The sequence below is a fragment of the Dendropsophus ebraccatus genome, chromosome 5 (genome assembly GCF_027789765.1).
Source record: "Dendropsophus ebraccatus isolate aDenEbr1 chromosome 5, aDenEbr1.pat, whole genome shotgun sequence".
Classification (NCBI taxonomy): Eukaryota; Metazoa; Chordata; class Amphibia; order Anura; family Hylidae; genus Dendropsophus; species Dendropsophus ebraccatus.
This window is the reverse complement of record NC_091458.1, coordinates 148975116-148992944: the sequence shown is the minus strand read 5'-3', so window position 1 is coordinate 148992944 and position 17829 is coordinate 148975116. Positions and strand designations below refer to the sequence as shown.

The 17829-nt window shown below is 40.0% G+C and overlaps 1 protein-coding gene across 1 annotated transcript in view; it reads left to right on the top strand.

Annotated features, from left to right (window-relative positions):
- EYA3 (EYA transcriptional coactivator and phosphatase 3) overlaps positions 1-17829 on the top strand; it is a 39538-nt gene that overhangs the window by 6876 nt on the left and 14833 nt on the right. The window contains exons 4-11 of the mRNA XM_069971597.1: positions 4013-4056; positions 4267-4337; positions 6648-6717; positions 8701-8843; positions 9639-9770; positions 11905-11990; positions 12959-13136; positions 13794-13936. Of these exons, the coding sequence (XP_069827698.1) occupies positions 4013-4056; positions 4267-4337; positions 6648-6717; positions 8701-8843; positions 9639-9770; positions 11905-11990; positions 12959-13136; positions 13794-13936 (867 nt within the window). The remainder of the gene's footprint in view (positions 1-4012; positions 4057-4266; positions 4338-6647; positions 6718-8700; positions 8844-9638; positions 9771-11904; positions 11991-12958; positions 13137-13793; positions 13937-17829) is intronic.

The following is a 17829-nucleotide window of genomic DNA, read 5'->3' as shown; positions in this document are numbered from 1 at the left end:
CAAAGAGTTATTCAAGTTACAGTAAAAAAAAAAAATTCTATAATTATTTAAATCACCCCCCCTCTACAGCTATACTATCTGTACGCATAGAAGACAATCGGATGTTCCTTCGGCTAATTGTTTGTAAAAAAAAAAAAAAAAATGTTTTTATAAATTTATAATAAAAATGAATATATAAATAAAAGTTTAAATCCCCTCCCCCCTCTATTTTAAAATAGTAAAAAAAAAATCCTACCGCCACATGCAGAGTCACTTAAAATATTAAATCATTGCATTCCTGATCTCACATGGTAAACTGCATAAGTGTGGAAAACCACCAAATTGAGAGATTGCTGGGTTTTGGTCGCATCAAATCCAGAAAAATTGTAATAAAAAGTGATCAAAAAGTCGCATATATGCAAGCAAGGTATTGAAAGAAGGTACAGATTATGGCGCAAAAAAGGACACGTCAAATAGTCTCATAGACCAAAAATAAGTGTTATAAGGTGGGAATAGAGCAATTTTAATTTTAATCTTTTTATAAATATGAGTTTAGTAAAAGTTAAGGTTTTTAAACGTGACAGCATAAAAGTATAAAGCATTCTTGGACAATTATTGCTCCATCAGACATGCAACAAAGAACATAAATCATAAATAATTTTTTAAAAATTCTATTTAACCCTTGCACACGCTATTGCATTACACGCACCTACTACTTTTACTTGCTCTTGTCTGCATTAGCATTTATACGCTCAAATAGCTGTCATAACATCTGTATATGACCAGTCATGTGCAGTCCTACTCAGATAAACCTTTATGCAATCTGGCTTCAGCATTCTCTTAAAGTGACTGTACCACCAGGCCCAGGCTGAAGCACTGGAGGCAGGCCGACCCATTCTTAGTGGGAGGAAACCCTAGCACCTCTATGATAGGGTTCCATTGATTCTAATGGAGTCATGTCATGGAGGGCCTGGGGTTTCTTTCCACTGGGGGTGGGTCGGCCCACCTCCTGTGCTTCAGCCTGGGCCTGGTGGTACAGTCACTTTAAGAGTTAATGATATTTTGACAGATTGGTTCTGTAATTATTCATCCAGAATGCTAGCTTTTTAAATACTCGGGGAACCATAGCTAGGTGCAATGTTTGGGGAGCAAAATTATTATAATTTTTTTCTGTTTCTATATTTAAAGGGTATTCCCCCCCCCCCCCCCCCCCAACCAAAAAATAAATAAAAATATTTTTTGTAGCTTTCCATCTTTCCAATACAAAGTTGTTATGGATTCTGCGTAGTTTTGCTGTTATCTAGATGCATTGGTGAGTAAGGCCAGCTAGGTTTTGGGAGCATTTTATTTTTTTAGCTCTTGGGGGAAATACCCCTTTAAACCCCTTCCTGCAGATAAACTTAACCAGCAGGACCATTACACCCCCCAGTCCCCAAACTTGGACCTGCTAGATATATAGTGAGAACAGAGAGAGAGTTCTTTCTCTGTTCACCATTGGGGCTCTGCAAAGCAGTGGTATAACTTAGATGGTACCCGTGAGGCCTCCAGTGTCATAGCAAGCTGATCAGAGTCTACTCTAAGGCTGCCCGGATCAGCAGTGACTATGACAGGCACAATATGATGCAGTGCAGATCAGCCCTGCAATGTATTATGCCTGTCAGCAGGCTATCAGGCAGTGAAGTCTCCATGGTGAGACTGTAAAATAGAGTGTAATTGTTTAAAGAAATAAAAAATAATATATACGTAATGACTCAATATAAATGACACAATAAATTTTTATCACATAATTTAACCTACATGGTGACTGCAGGTTTACACATTTTTAGAAAATTGTCGATCATAAACATGTTTTGTAAAAGTGTGTGTGTATATATGTATATGTGTGTGTGTATGTATGTATGTATATATATATATAATATAATATATTTATATTATTTTTATTTTTATTAAATACCTATTGGGTCCTCTGTTTTAATCCTCCTGGAATAGCAGCTTAATAACACTAGGTAACGTATACATATGTTATTCCTCAGTGCTGATCCCCTTTCTGATGCTGCAGGCATTACTGGTGTAGTGATATCTCCCATAAGCCCTCTGGTTATACAGTTCCACTAGTATGAGGGCACTTTTTTTCTTTTCTTTTTGCATCTTATTCTAACTTTATAAAGTTATAAAGTGGTTAAATGTAGTCAATGTGTGTTGTGTATTTGCTGCCTGTTTTTTGTATACACAAGGCATGCAGTCAATTAATTATACAGCCTTGATCCGCTCCGCACCTGTGGCATTATACCATAAATCTTCAAGTGTATCGCTTGCACAAAAACGTGTACATTTTAATGAAAAATCTGTAAGTGATGTTATAGATAGTTGGTTACGGAAGAGTAAAGCCAGTCAGGTAGACTTGGCATAATGCAGTTCCAAAAGAAAGGTATATTGGGTGTCTGACAATGAAGTCATTACATGTGCTTAGCGTCTTCTCAGTTATTGCTTTTATTCAGTTCCTTATTAATTGATGTTATATAAATTGCTTAAAATAAGGATAAAAGAATAAGGCACTTTCTGATTCTATGCACAATGGCTGGACCATCAGAAAATCGAGCACTTACTGCCTAAATAAAAAAATAAAAATCTATCTGTTGGCGCTGTACAAATAAAAAAATGTTATGAGTGAGCACAGTCTTAGGTCCAGATGTCATGGGTTTGAGTTGTGGATCCCATATGCACACTGAGATTAGAGGGTGCACCCTAAAGAAGAAAATCTCTTGCAGGCAGGAGGTGCGAAAATATAAAAAAAAGTTTACTTGCCCATTCCCGTGCCCCCATAGTACTGCCTTACCAATCTCCTGCAAAGTTACATACCCGGCTCAGGGACTGCCTGCTCAGCAAATCAGTGACTGGGGGTGAGACAGTGCTGCAGTCACCAACTGGCTGTTTGGTCAATCCATCGGCGGGGCCAATTGGTTTTCGAGATTTACTTCCCTCTGTAGCTGCTGAAGTGTCTGTGCTAGTGGAATCTGGCTCAGCTGATCTATACATCACAGCATTGCATGGAGCAGTATTAGCAATCTAATAATTGGTTTAGAAAGGTACCTTGGGGGACTTGAAAAATTGTATGCAAAAACATTGAAAAATGATTTTAAAAAATATATTTGAAAACTGATAGTTCAAACTACCGCAATTTTCTGTTTTTCATATAAAAAATGTAAACATTAACAAAAAAAAATTAAAAAAAAAAAATATATATATATATATATATAATCTGCATACAGAATTGTCTAACTTTTTAAAATGTTATTGATCCTGCACAGTGAATGTTAAAAAAAACTAACTTTTTTTTTTTTTTTTTTTTTTTTTTACATAAGAAAAGTGATCAGAAACTGTACAATTGATAACGAATACTCCTCAGAATAAGCCCCTAAACAGCTCTGTAAATGTAACATAGGTCATAGGGCTCAAAATATGGTGGTTCAATGCAATTTTTTGGTAAAGTTTTTTGTTCATTTCTTTTTTTAAACATGGTAGAACATAACAAAAACACCATTTTTTTTGCCACCAAACAACCCCCTCAAATTTGTGAAGTTTCGACCAGTTTTTTATTTTCAATAAAGTTGATCTAGCCAGTTGAGTGTCAATTGAAGAACCTTTGCTTTGAGACAACCAATGTACCTATGTAACGGATATCGATTTAAGATGTTATTATAGATAACCTCAGGTAAAAGTAAAAGCCAGACTGAAATTATATAAAAAAATACTGTCCATCTTTTCCACTGAGATTTGTGTGGATTAACTGATAATCGTTCTCAAATTTCTCTCCATCTACACTACTTAAGCCCCAACCATCGGTTTTCAGCTAGAGACACACATTGCCTTCTGTGGAAAAGGACGACTCTTTGGTACTTCATTGTAGGTTCTTTGAAAAGGCAAATCTTATTGCCGTGCTAAAATGGGACCATTAGATTTGTGTGAAAATGTTGTATATAATCTTTATTTTAGCCTGGGGTTTAATAGTCTAAACTAATATTTTTAATTCCAGGCTAAAAAAGCCAAGATGCAGGATGCCGCAGAGGAGACAGGAAGGTTAGTAAATATGGTAAAAAAAAAATATATAAAGTTTTTATTTTTAATTAAGTTTTCCTTTTTCATGACTGTCGGTGCTGTTCTTCGGTGAAAAGATCGGCTTTTTTTTTTTGGCTTATGTTTTTATGTCATAGTTTTAAACACTTTACAGTTTAACTAAATTTTTCAATTACTTCTCTTTTTGATCTCTTTCCCTTCTTTATTTATAAGGCAAGTATCTAATAGTGATAGCGGCACTCAGAAAGCTGAACTGTCTTCTAATCTTCCAATGTCCAATGAAAGTGAGTATAGAATTTTATTATTGTAGGAAAGAAATGAAATCTAAGTTTATTTTTGTGTTTTTGTATTTTTTACAATGAAGCGGATAGGAAAAGGCTCGCTTTAAACTAGTGCATGAAGAGATTACATTCTGTAGCAAAACCCTCATAGCAGAGGGTATAGTATAAGCACACTTCTGAATGTGATTTTACCGGTTCACATGTGCTGTATCACAGTGGATACTGATTAGTGGATTTTCATTCCACTCAGAGTACTGTATTTTCTAGCGTATAAAACGACCCCTGACGTTTAAGAAGATTTTCAACGAACCACATTATGTGCCAGAAAATGTTAAACCCTGCCTGACCGCAGCAGGGTTTATTAGCTGGAGCCCTGCTGCGGTTAGGCTTAACTGGGGTTAACTGCAGCTAAAGATAAAAAAAAAAAAAAAAGTCAACTCACCTGTGACCCGTTCCCAGCAGCCATGCATCTCCTGTCCCGCTCCTGGCGCAGGCAGTGTGAAACACACTGCCTGCGCTTAAAGTCACAGAAGCTCTCCACTCGGCTGCCTGGAAGAGCTTTGGGGACCTCCGGCGCAGGCAGTATGCGTCACACTACCTGCGCCGGGAATGGGACTGGAGATGCGTGGATGCTCGGAACGGGTCAAAGGTAAGTTGATACGGAGGGGATCCACCCAATTGAGCTCGCACAGGGTATGGAGCGACCATAACCTGCGTATAAGACAACCCCCAACTTCTAAGAAGATTTTTCGGGGGTTAAAAAGTTGTCTTATACGCCGGAAAATACGGCATATAGTGCCTAAGCACTTAGTGTCACAGTTTGTTTTTTTTGTTTGTTTTGTGCATTAAGCGTTCCAGGCGACTTTTCTAGAAACTTTGTAATTGGGTTTATTAGGCAAATATGCCATTATCTGCATTCAGAAAGACTTTACCCAGGTCCCCCCCCTCTCTCATCCACTGCTCATTATCAGGAAATCTCGACTCTTACATCAGTCGAGCCCTGTCTAACCTATGGAGGGGGGGAGGAGTGAGATTAGTCACCAGCAGAGAACAAAGGATTACACAGTGGGACCTATGTGAAAGACTGTATTCAGAGGTCATTGCTGACTTCAGAGGAGAGAGCCTGGTGATGTAGCTGTAAAATTAACTTTTTGTTGTTTTGTTTTAGTGCCTCATCTCCCTCCACCCCTCCCCTCTCCATAAGAGAACCATGAAGTGAGGGGGGAGAGCTTCATACTACTTTTTCATGATAAAAATGCATTTTTCAACTAATAAACCCAATTACAAAGTTTCTTAAAATCGTCTGTTTTATTTATTTCTGCAAAAAAAATTTAAATGACAGTGACACTTCAACTATTTAGCTCCTGTAATAAAGCTTTACAAGGCTCTGGTACTATATACTCGCGCTGGAATGAAAATCCACTGTGAGAATAGAGTGCCAGAGACTTTGATAGTAATCAGTATTGCAGCAGATTTCAGTACGGGAGACTCGTGGCATGAAATCCACTGTGATGCGGTACTTGTGAATGGGCCCAAGAGGTATGTTCAGTTGTGCACAATTTAAGCAGCAGGTCAGCAATTGGTTTTAAATACGCTGATTTGTTTTAGTAAACGCTGCACAATGTTTGGCAGCAGATTTGCACGTGTGAACTTACCCTAATTGTCATTGTAAAAGTCGTTGTATTTTAGTTAATATTTGGTTTTATTTTCTAAATTGTACGATGTCTTCAAACACAATTTAGAAGTGGGAGCTCCATTTTTAGAAAAAAATAAAATAAAACAACAAAAAAAAAGGCCGCTGTTTGACATGTTATTTTGGCCAATACTACCATATCAACCACAGGAACATTTTTATTTTATTTGGATTGCTGGCAAATTTGTGTGTGCCTGCAATCCAAATCACTGTTGAACTCATAGCAGCTCAAAACAGCCATACATTGTGTGAACAGAGCAGAACGGCTGTTGTCCACACTCTAGCGGCCGGAAATAATTGTCGTCAATTTATTTCTGCTGCCACACTGAACAACGGCCATTGCGTGTGAACAGCGACTGTTGTCCCCAAAAAGTTCAATACAGTTTATTTTAAGACAAGTTGTTTTAATTGCCAACAGCGGCAGTTAGTGTCTTAAAAAATACTGTGTGAACATGGCCTATATAGTGTTTAAAAATGACAGTTTAGTTTTGTTTTTGTTTTTTTGACACTTTATGTATCAAACTTTGACTTCAAGTCACCTATTGTGTTTATCGTTTATATTGATCCTGCAGCCTATGTATCATGTCTTCAAATGCATTTTCAACTTTTTCCCCTTCCAGCAGTCCTCCCCTGTTCGGACTACATATCCCGTAACCCTGGTGACTATACAAGCCAGTTGTATCCCTCAAAGTAAGCAGCAAGTGTGACTTTTGCGTCATGTCTCTGTAATGGGAACTGCTTCTGTCATATTTTACAGCGCTTAGTTTACAGCGCAGGTCACAGATTACAGCAAACAGTGTTTTTACTTTAGCAAATAAAATGCAAACGCCTCTAAACCACTTAACAATCTCATTAAAATGGGGGGGGGGGGCACTTTCTAAAAATGTCCGTACTCCCTGGCGATCTCCAGATTGGCGCCCGCATCCTTTGTTTTGAATACAGCTGCGGGTACTGCATGTGACACGCGGATCTATGTGTTCTCCTGTATTCATAACAAATTTGCTAGAGGCTGATCTGCAGGTCAGACCCCCCCCCCCCCCCACCACCACCACCATGCAGCAGTAAGTTAGTCAGAACTTGCATAGTTTTTTGTGACAGGCTGTTAGTAAAAAAAAAAAGTGAACAAATTGGGTAAGATTTATCAATGCCTGTGCTCCTAATGATACATTTTGCACAAGGACCTGAGATTTTTGCAAATCGTGTAAAAAGTGGACAAGTGCAAAAATTGTGCAGCTGATACATGCGCCCCATCTAGACTATAGCTAATAGGCATGGTATTTACCCCGTATTTGATACTTTATAGATGGACCGTCACTGTTTACACTGGTGTATCAAGTGTTCTGTACACAGCAACACGTTATGTCCTTGTACATTATGTACAATTACGCAATTTCAACATGCCACAGAATGGGTTAATGAAAGACCCCTTACTCACCTACTGATAATGAATATAGTGCAAGTGATATATTAATGATGTCCTTGTCTATACACTGTAATACTGACATGCTTGAAAAAGGCGTCATTGAAACATCGAAATGTCGCACGTATGCCATAACTATTTAATAAACACAGCTTGAATCACAAATACTGCAGTGCTGCAAGACTTCTGTCGGATGATAGGCTATGTCAGAATCACAGCTGTTTTTAATTGAATTGTATGTTTAATGACAAATAATGGACGTTATTTTAACCCCTAGACAACCCTGGGCGTACCTGTACACCCTGGCTCCCTGTCACCAGCCGACCCTGGGCGTACAAGTACGTCTAGAGTGCATATCCCACTATAAAGCGTGCTCAGGAGCAGAGGAAATCCACCTATATTACTCAATGTGAACATAACCTTGAACTGTGTACACCAGCTGGTGGGAGGGTTAAAATCTTTTGGGTCATGAGGACATGATATTGTAAAGATAGATAAATGTGTACGTTAGTTTTGTCCGAGATTTATAAGATGTAACTGTGAGATTCTTTTTTTTTTTTTTTTTTTTGTCTGAGGAAATTTAAGACTGGAAAAAATGCTGAAATGCTGTACAGATCACTTTACAGCAGCCTCCTCTTATCACTACAGACACAACAGCAAGTCTCAGCTTAGTTTAGCCCCTGTAGTGAGAATGAAAACTGCAAGAACTCAGGATTATCATATAATATAGAGAGAGATAAATGGAAAATTAGAAAAGTTGCCAAAAATTGTTTAATATGTTTAACATAAAAACATTATTTATACAAAAAGTCATTTTCTGATTACTCATTCCCTGAAAGGTCATCCTGTAAAAAATGCTGCATTCACTAAAGCAGCCACCAGGGACATACCATCATCTAGCACCTTTAAAGCAGCTAGATGGTCTTAGTTCACGAGCGCTTCTATTCTATCCAGTAACTGGCCATCTGTCGTAAAACGTGAGTTTGCAGAAATGTACGGTCAGCCCCCTAACACCAGTGCTCCCCAAGATGTTATGTAATGTGAACGATAGAACTTAATTGCAATCTATACTGGCATAAACTACTTTAATAAATCTGTCTGTTTGCTTTGTCTATGGGAAAAGGTCATTTACCTTCCTCCTACATTTTGTTAACTTTACATCTAATATGAGTGATTCATGGATTCCTAATGTTGTATGAGAAAACCGAAAAGACATGATTTTATTCTACATTGAACTTTTCAATTTCCTCTAGACCATATGCACACATTCTGTCTGTACCTGTAGCAGAATCATTGTCAACTTACAGTAGGCAGACTCAATATCAGTCATTGCAGCCATCTCAACCATACACTGCGTACCCTCAAGCATCTCAAACGTATGGTCTACCTCCCTTTGGTAAGTTTCCAAGTACTCTTTCGTATGTCAACTAAAAATTTTGGTATCTTTCTCCTTTATCTTCCAGTTTGAGGAACACTCTTTCCACCTGGCAGATTTTTTTTATTTTCCTCTGTTAAAGGGGCTGTCTCATGGCAGCGCCTCCTTTCTGTATTCCGTCCTAGGGCTTATAGATGTCATTTAAAGATGACATCAAAGGAGAAGTCTGGCGAAAATTTTTATTAAAGTATTGTATTGTCCCACAAAAGTTGTACACATTACCAGTATACACTTATAATGGGAAATGCTTATAAAGTGCTTCTTTCCCTGCACTTACTACTGCATCAAGGCTTCACTTCCCGGATAACATGGTGAGGTCACTTCCTACAATACTTTGATAAAAAATTTTGGCCGGACTTCTCCTTTAAAGCTTAAGATCAAAGTTACCTTTCCTCCAATAGTAATATGCATATGACTCAATAACCAACTAGATGTTACCAAATCGAATAATGTCCCTACACAGTCTGGCACTGTCAGCCCTGACTGAATACTGTCCCAGTGTAGGGATACACTGTGGATTAGTAACACCCAGTTTGTTAATCAGTCATACATTTTTGTTAAAGAACTATTAGATTCTAGCAGAACAACACCCATCTGCCTATTAGACTGCTCAATAATCACTAGCTTGGTGTGAAACTAACTATATATAATAGATATAGATATATATATTAGATAGATATATTTTACACACACACACACTTTTAAAATTGCTGTATCTAGTTTTAGTGTGTTAATCTTTCTAACTTACATTTTCAGGTGCTCTATGGCCAGGTATCAAGTCAGAAAGTGGTTTAGTCCAGAGTCCAAATCCTACTACAGTCCTAACCTGTTCATCAGCAGTGACAAGTAGCCAGACCAGCCCTGTATTATATTCCTATCCTGCCCAAGGTAAAATATAGTCCTACATAGGAACACCATGTAAAAAAAAAACAATAGTAGTAGTGTATGTATACCATATGTACATGTGTGTTTGTAAAATGTTTGTCCTTGGAAAACGCACTTTATATGGTAGGAATTATTGTGCTTAAAGCGGCACGACCAGCAGGTTCTTCTGCCGCAGTAGCAGAGGAGGTCAGTAGCAGATTGCTGATAATTACGTTTCTCAGCTACCCCGCACTGTTTATTAAATCGCTTATTGCAAATTACTTGCTTAAGAGTATTTAGGGCACCACCGAGCCCGCCCCTTCCCACTCGCCCACTGTGCATATTCATATATGCATAGTGGGCTCCATGTACGGCGCAGGGAGCTGTCCCGTTGGGGCACCGGCCCCACCCCTCCGCCTGCTAGGTGTTGGTGCGTATACTCACCACAGGTGATGGCTGTCCCCCGATGCGGGTTCGTTCTGGTCCGGTGATGCTGTTCAAATCCAGCGGGCGCGTATGTTGTCTGCTCCTGTGACTCTCTCCTGTCTCCTGTGATTGAAGGCCAGAAGTCACACTCTCCCATAGAAAATGCTTTAAAAAGTGTGACTTCCAGCCTTCAATCACAGGAGAAGATGACGTGAGTGTGCGCCGGATTTGACCGGGCCGAAGCCGCACCGCAGGACACCGATCACCTGTGGTTAGTATACACACCAGCGACTACTTTTGTTAACTGCCCCAATATAAACTTATTTTTATTAGAGTTTTTAAAAAGTTTTACAAATTACATACATGAACAAGTACAGTACTAATCTTACTCACAATGTAATGCAAGCAAAGTGTGAAAGAAATTCTGAGCCCTAAGGATGAAGGGGAACCGCAAGGTTCCATGAGTCCAATTAGACACGTACAGTGTCTGGTTTTAAATAAACATATTTTATATCGCTGTATGCGGAATCACCCAAACTATTAAATTGTTGCATTCCTGATTTTGTATGATAAACGGCGTAAGCGCCAAGAGTGCATAATTGACGATTTCTGGTCATCAAATCCGGAAAAATTAAGTGACCAAAAAGTTATATATACGCAAGCTACCAATAGGAAGTACAGATCACCTCACACAGCCTGAAAGACCAAACAATAAAGGCATTATAAGGATGAAAACCTTTTTTAAAAAAAAAAATATATATATATAAAAAAAGTATTCTAATATAAGTTATACAAGTTACGTATCATTGTATTCATACTGACACAGCATAAACACAAAACCCTCTGAAATAGAAAAATTTGCTTTTTTTTTTTTTTTTCTTTCAATTTCACTGTGCAAATTTTTTTGCCAGTTTTGCAGCATATTTTTTTTTTAAATCGGGTCTGTCATTGCAAAGTACAATTGGTGCCCCGAAAAATAAGGGATCATGTGGGTCTGTGGGTGAAATAATGCAAGCACAATGGTCTTATCTGCCTCATAAGGGTTTTTGCCTTCCTCTGGATCAACACAGCGTAGGGTTTCTGTAACTTGATGAACTCTGGTCTCCTTTTTTTTTTTTCCCCTCAACCTTATTAACTATGTTACTATGTTACTATAGAAATGCCCCAAGACAAGGAAATGAGGCTCAGTATTGTGTCTGGCCTCCAGGTACATCTGACCTCTGTACAATACCCAGGCATGCTCCTGATGAGGCGGCGGATGTTCTCCTGACCTGGAGTGAAGGATCAGTCAACTCCTGGACAGTCTGTTGTGAAATATGGTGGTGTTGGGTGGAACAAGACATGATGTTCCAGATGCGCTGGATTGGATTCAGGTCTGGGGAATGGATCCCAGGGCCCACTGCCTAATGTCTATTGGCAATCAGGGCACCAGGGTACAACATGGAGGGCCTCCCCACATCATTACTGACCCACTGCCAAAACTGGTCATGGTGGAGGCTGTTGCAGGCGGCAGAATGTTCTCTATGGCATCTTCAGTCACATTTACTCACTGTGAACCTGCTCCCATCCGTGAAGAGCACAGGGCACCAATGTTTGGTATTGAGTAAATCAGAATACCCCTTTAAGAAATGGAGGCCAACATTTTTTTTTCTTTATGGACTAATTATACCTGTTGTCTGTAATGGACATAATAATTTAGCAAATACTTACACTTTGTGTTCTGTGTTTTCAGCCACCTCTACAAATGCAAATGTAATTTCCAGCACATCTCCTGTAGCAAATATTATGGTGCCAGCAGTTGCCACCCTCTCAAACCAGGTAAGCTCATTTAGTACAAAACTACCCTTTTCTGTCTCTCTGATTATAAGTTTTCCGTAATTTCCTCAAATAGGAAAACCCATTGATATGCCAAACTATCGAATCAATCAACCATACTGATTACTGTGTAAAATTGGTAAAATGTGTAATATATAATATACAGTATGTGTGTGTGTTTAGTAGATATGTGGTTCCAGCGCAAGCTTGCCTGTACACTCTCCTTGGCTGGTGCCCCCAGTGCGCCAAACTGCCGCATATACACATACTGTAAACTTCAAAGTTCCAGCGCAGAGGATCAAGGGAAGAAAATTACCTTCATCTTCAGCACCGCGTGTGTTATAGGGAAATATCAGAAGGTTAGATGCTTCCTTTAAGGCATGCTGCATAGTTCTCGAGAAACTCTCAAAATGAGATTCTGGAGGGCCTAATATCTAGGACATATGCCATGTAGGTAAAATATAGGTCTGAAAGTTTAGAATTTGTGTCGTCAGTGAAGTAAACAAACAAACCCATGATATTGTAGCATGAAGAGCAGAAGGTTTATAGGCGCTGGCAAGAAACTATTGGGGAGATTTATTAAGTATTTTTAGCTGTGATTGGTCGCTTTGGCCAACAAAGTACATTCTTACTGGAGGGCTAGGTTCACACTATGTAAAAACAACGGTCATATTTCATAACAATGGCTATTGTGAAATACGTTTTTTTTTTTTACATAGTGTGAACCTAAGACTGCTTGATGATTCTTCCTCCTATGTATTTACTGAGCAGAAGTGGGAAATAGGAAGATAAACCTCTATGGGCTTATATAGGAAGCATAAGTCGTAGAAAGTAGTGCAAAGTTAAAGTTTCACTGTCATTTAAATTTTTTTACCAGACATTACTTTGCATTCCTTTAAAGTCACAAATTTAATAAATAAATCCTTCGGTTTCTGCAGTCTGAATGACCCTTAGCTGTTTGTTTCTTCAAGGAATATCCCACTTATACAATCCTTGGACAGAATCAGTTTCAACAATGTTATCCAAATCAGAACTTTCCATCAGCGACACCTGCTGGCACTGCAGAGAACAACATGGTGACACCAGATTTTCAAGAGAATAAAACCGGTTCCACGTCGCCAACGCAGACTACTCAGAGATCAGTTTCGGGTTTGTAATCACTTTTTTTTTTTCATTTTAATATGGAGATAAAAACAAATTTGTATGGCTGAAGTGAAAGGGTTAAAAAAGATTAAAAAGGTGTTTTTTGTTTTTTTGTTTTTTTTATTAAACGTATTGAAATAAACAGTTAAACGGTTGCAAAAACACAGTGTGGTCCAAGCCTTAGACATTCGAAAATTGGTTTGGTTGTCAGTAAGCCCCTTTGTCAGCCATTTGTGCCTACAGTGTAATGTGTGTTTGGGAGCATTGCATCTGAAACTAGGATCTAATGTATTGGATGTATGCTTGTCTGATCTTGTTCTCCTCATGGTTTATGTTCTGTTATCTAATATTATTATTTTTTTTTTTTAACAACGCACTCCGCTCAAATACTTTTATCACTGGTAGAGATACTATTTACTATTTAAAGGGGTATTCTGCCCAAAGCAAACTTTTAATAATTTGCTGCCCATGGGGAGAACATATCGTTACGCACTTCCCCAGTGTCGTCTTATAGCATCTTCGGGTCCCAATCGCTGACTGAGATTGGACAGCCACATATCAAAAATAAACTTTTAATAGGTTGCTTTTCCGTCTCAGTCAGTGATTGGGCAGAATACCCCTTTAAATGCATCTTTTAGAAATGTTTGGTATGCTGCTTTATAGGAGATCCCACATCAGGCCAGGCAATGATGAGAGCAATGAGCAGCAAAGAAACAGAAGAACAGACAAAGAAGAATGTTACAGTAAAGAGTAGAGGGAAGGGTAAGAAAGCCGATGCCTCATCACCACAGCACAGCGATCTTGAGGTTAGTAAATGTTACTGTTGTCTACAAAGTTCAAGTAAATACGGTCTGCAAATGGCTAATAGAGGGGAGGCCTCAAGTGAAGACCCCTTCTATAGGTCACACGTAGCAATTGGGTATATGGTTAGGGGCTTTCCTGACTGAACAACTCATTTTACATATTTAAGGAAATTAGCTATATTAAATGTTTGTCCTACAGTCGTAGCCCCCCTGTCGCTCTGTCTCTGGGTGCCCGCACCGATATGCAAACAAACTGCTGGCTAGGGTTGTGAACGCCACTGATTCGCTGTAGACCGGGTTAACACCAATCTGCATCACAGGCTGGTTTCCTGATCGCATAGCTCAGCATCTATTTGCATATCAGGTGCAGGCACCTGATCTTGGGAATGGGGGTGACAAGCATTGCTGAAAACCAGAAGGCAGCGGCAGATAGGCGAGCCTCCTGGTTTCCTTCCATTCATGTAATGATGGGTCTTCTTAAAATATACTTAAGACTTGGGGTCCTTTTGGACCAAGAGATTTCTCGACTGCTCGTTTGCGGTTCCTCTACACGGCACAAGAAATCGAGCTACCTGGCTGCATGAACAATCCTTGTATTCCTCATGCAGCCCTGGAAACTGACAGAACATATATGTAAACATTGGGGTCTGGGATATGTATATATCCATGCTGTCAGTTTCCAGATTACAAACAGTGTATACTTACCAGCCACGCTGCTTGTGATCGGGCATCTGGTTCTTCAGTCCTCGCGTCTGCTGTATCTTCAGGCCCCATCTTTACCTACTAGCAATCATTGCAGAGAAGGCAGTCGCCTGGAGATACAACCAGAGAACCAGATGCCGGATCATAAGCAGGTTGGCTGGTAAGTATACACTGCTGCTTGTGATCTGAAAACTGACAGCATGGATATATACCTATCCCAGACCCCAATATTTACATATCTGTGCTCTCAATTTCTCTTTATCTAAAGATACATTTTTGAGCAGGCGCAAAAGATGTGATCAGCCAATAATCAGGCTTCGGCTGATTGCTGCTCCTCTTACACAGGTCAGTTTATCGAGTGCAGGAGCATTTCTAGCAACACTTCTGCCCAATAATTGGCCCATGTAAAAGACCCTCAGAATATATACATATACAAATTGGTCCCAAATTGGTACTTCTCCAAAGTACTTCAAACTGCTGATGCCGTCTGTTAGAGAGTAAATCCTTACTGGTCTTGTCTTTTAAAATGTATGCAGTGACTTGGTTAGAGCAAAAAAAAATGATCTTTTAATCAGTAGCAGCCAAGTAAATGAGATGTGGCCTAGAGTGTCTGTCCCTTAGGCCCCCCCGCCCTACTGTGACCTTATTAGGAACAACCCCAAGAAGGATTTCTATTCATTGCTTGTCTAAAAAGTGCACCTGTGCCCCTTTGGATCGCTAAGGCACCTTTACCCTGTTTGGACAAGCGATGAATAGGAAAAATCCTGCCTTGGGAAAGGAGAGGCATCTCTCGCCTAGGTAGGCCACGCTTCATTGACTTGGCAGATTAAGGCCATGTTCACACAACATAAGTAAAGTATTAATCATGGCCGTTGTTGCCGATTTGCCACACGGCTGTGATTAAAGGACAACTCCCATGAAAAACTTTTTCCCAGTAATTGAAGTATATTACAGTGTTATACAACTTTGTAATGTGCTTCAATCACCTGTCTGTCCTCCTTCCCTATCTTTTCCCCCCTCAACCCCCCACCAGGAAGTGTAAGAAACTCCTTCATATCTAATTACTGTCGTCACCAGGCTCCTCTATCAGCTCCTTCTAGTAACGATGTGTCATCAGCAGGAGGGCTGCTCTAGCTCCTGTTACACCAGCCTCCCCCTCCCCTGCCTGGTCAGGTGACTCAGCTTGCTCAGCTCCCATTGGCTGAGCAACTGTAAGCCATCTGACATTCTGCAACTCAATAATGACTCATGACTGACTCCCGACACATAACCAGCTACAGGACCCCCTCCCCCATACTCCCTCCTGCTGCGTGAGTGAGTCATGTCACTTGCTTATCTTTCTCCTGACTCCCGGCATGTCAGCTACACAGACATCTTATCTCTCCCCTGCTGCCCTGACCTAATTAGGGACAGCGATCCTGCAGAATGAACACTACAGTGAAGTGAAAGTATGTGTGTGCAGCTTCAGTGTGTGTATATAGCAGCCTGACTGAAGAGAGCGAGAGAGGGGGTCATGTTTAGTGTATGATGGGAGTTGTAGTGAATGGAGGGGCAGACACTTGCAGTGTCACAGCAGCAAAAGTGCATCATGGGAAGCTGAAACCAGGAAGCAAGGAAGAAATGAAGAACAAGACTAGAAATCAGAAGGTACACAGACAGTGGGAAATTCAAACAGTGACAGCTCAGGAGGGATGATAAGTATAAAAGCTATGTTTCTGATTGGTTTTTGTTTTTTTTCCTTAGCGCAGGAGTTGTCCTTTTAATACTTGACCTACATTGGTCTGCAGCTAGAGGGAATCCCGACCGGAGTGTATACACATAGTATACGCTCCGGCAAGGATCGCTAGTGGCCCCGCAAAAAACTGACATATCAGTTTTCTCCAGCCACTATTGATTTAACAGCGGCTGCAGAGAACCTGTTGGTGCACACAATGGAGCGTGCGGCTGCACTCTCCATTGTGTGCAGCAGAGAATTCAGCGAAAGTGAAGATAATCCGGCCGGTACTGCAGTACTGGCTAGGATAATCTTCAGTAACACTGGCCGTTCTGGGCCCTGGCCGGGTCAAAGAACGGCCGGTGTTATACGTTGTGTGAACATGGCCTAAAAGATTATTCTTTGCTCTAACCAAAACATCAGTTGCATTTTAAAAGACTTGACCGGTAAGGATTTACTCTCGACACAAGGACTGTACCAGCATTTTGGGGGGGATGGGTTGGTGGATATCGCTTTAACTGTTTTAGGCCAAGCCATTGAAGCAACGTTTGATCTCACAATGGTTCAAAAAGTTCGACAACTATGCCAAAATTCTTATTATCCACTCACGAAGACATGCAATTTTAGGTGCCCATGGTATTATGGAACACTAGATTGCCGTATATTTCTGTGATGAGCTACGGTTGTCATCCGAGCTTACAGGCAACACCAGTTGACATAATTTAATATTATATCCATACACTACTCATTGTTTCATCTTAAAGGGGACCAATCAGCATAACATTCACTATAAACCAAATGAACCATGCTAACACCACTCCTAACACCCTTAACAAAAATATGTGTGTGGCCTGTGAGTCCCTGCCTGCTAAGCCTGACAAAAGTAATATGATTTTCTTCCACGCTGTATGCAAACTCTGTTCCACTAGACATCGGGGCGTGTCCTGGAGCCAAAGTTAGTCACAGCCCTGTATCCTCCTTCCATCACACATAGGTGGGCCTGGGCGGGTACAGCACCAGAGAGGTGTGATTACAGCCCCAGAAACTGCCCCGATGTCTAGATAAACAGAATTTGCAGACCGTGCTTTGCAGGCAGGGACTCAGCAATGCCTAAATGTTTGCAAAGTGTGTTCGGAGCTGTGTTAGCAGGTTGGGCTAGTTTATTTTATTGTTGTGTTACTTTCATCATGTTAATGTCTGTCAGTTGTATTACTATATTGTGTGTGTGTGTGTGTGTGTGTGTGTGTGTGTATACACCAGTTAGCCATAAAAACCAATGGCACCTGTCAGGAGGTGAGATATATTATGCAGAAAGTGAAGTAATTTCTTAAAATTGATGTTGGTAATGCCTGAGCCACCTTGACAAGGGACGTTGTTAGACAAGTGGTTTAAGGTTATGGCCGAATATTGTAATTTTAGATGGTTTTAAGCATTGTTTTTTTATTTATTTTTTTAACTTTGAGTTTGCGCTCACGCTGAG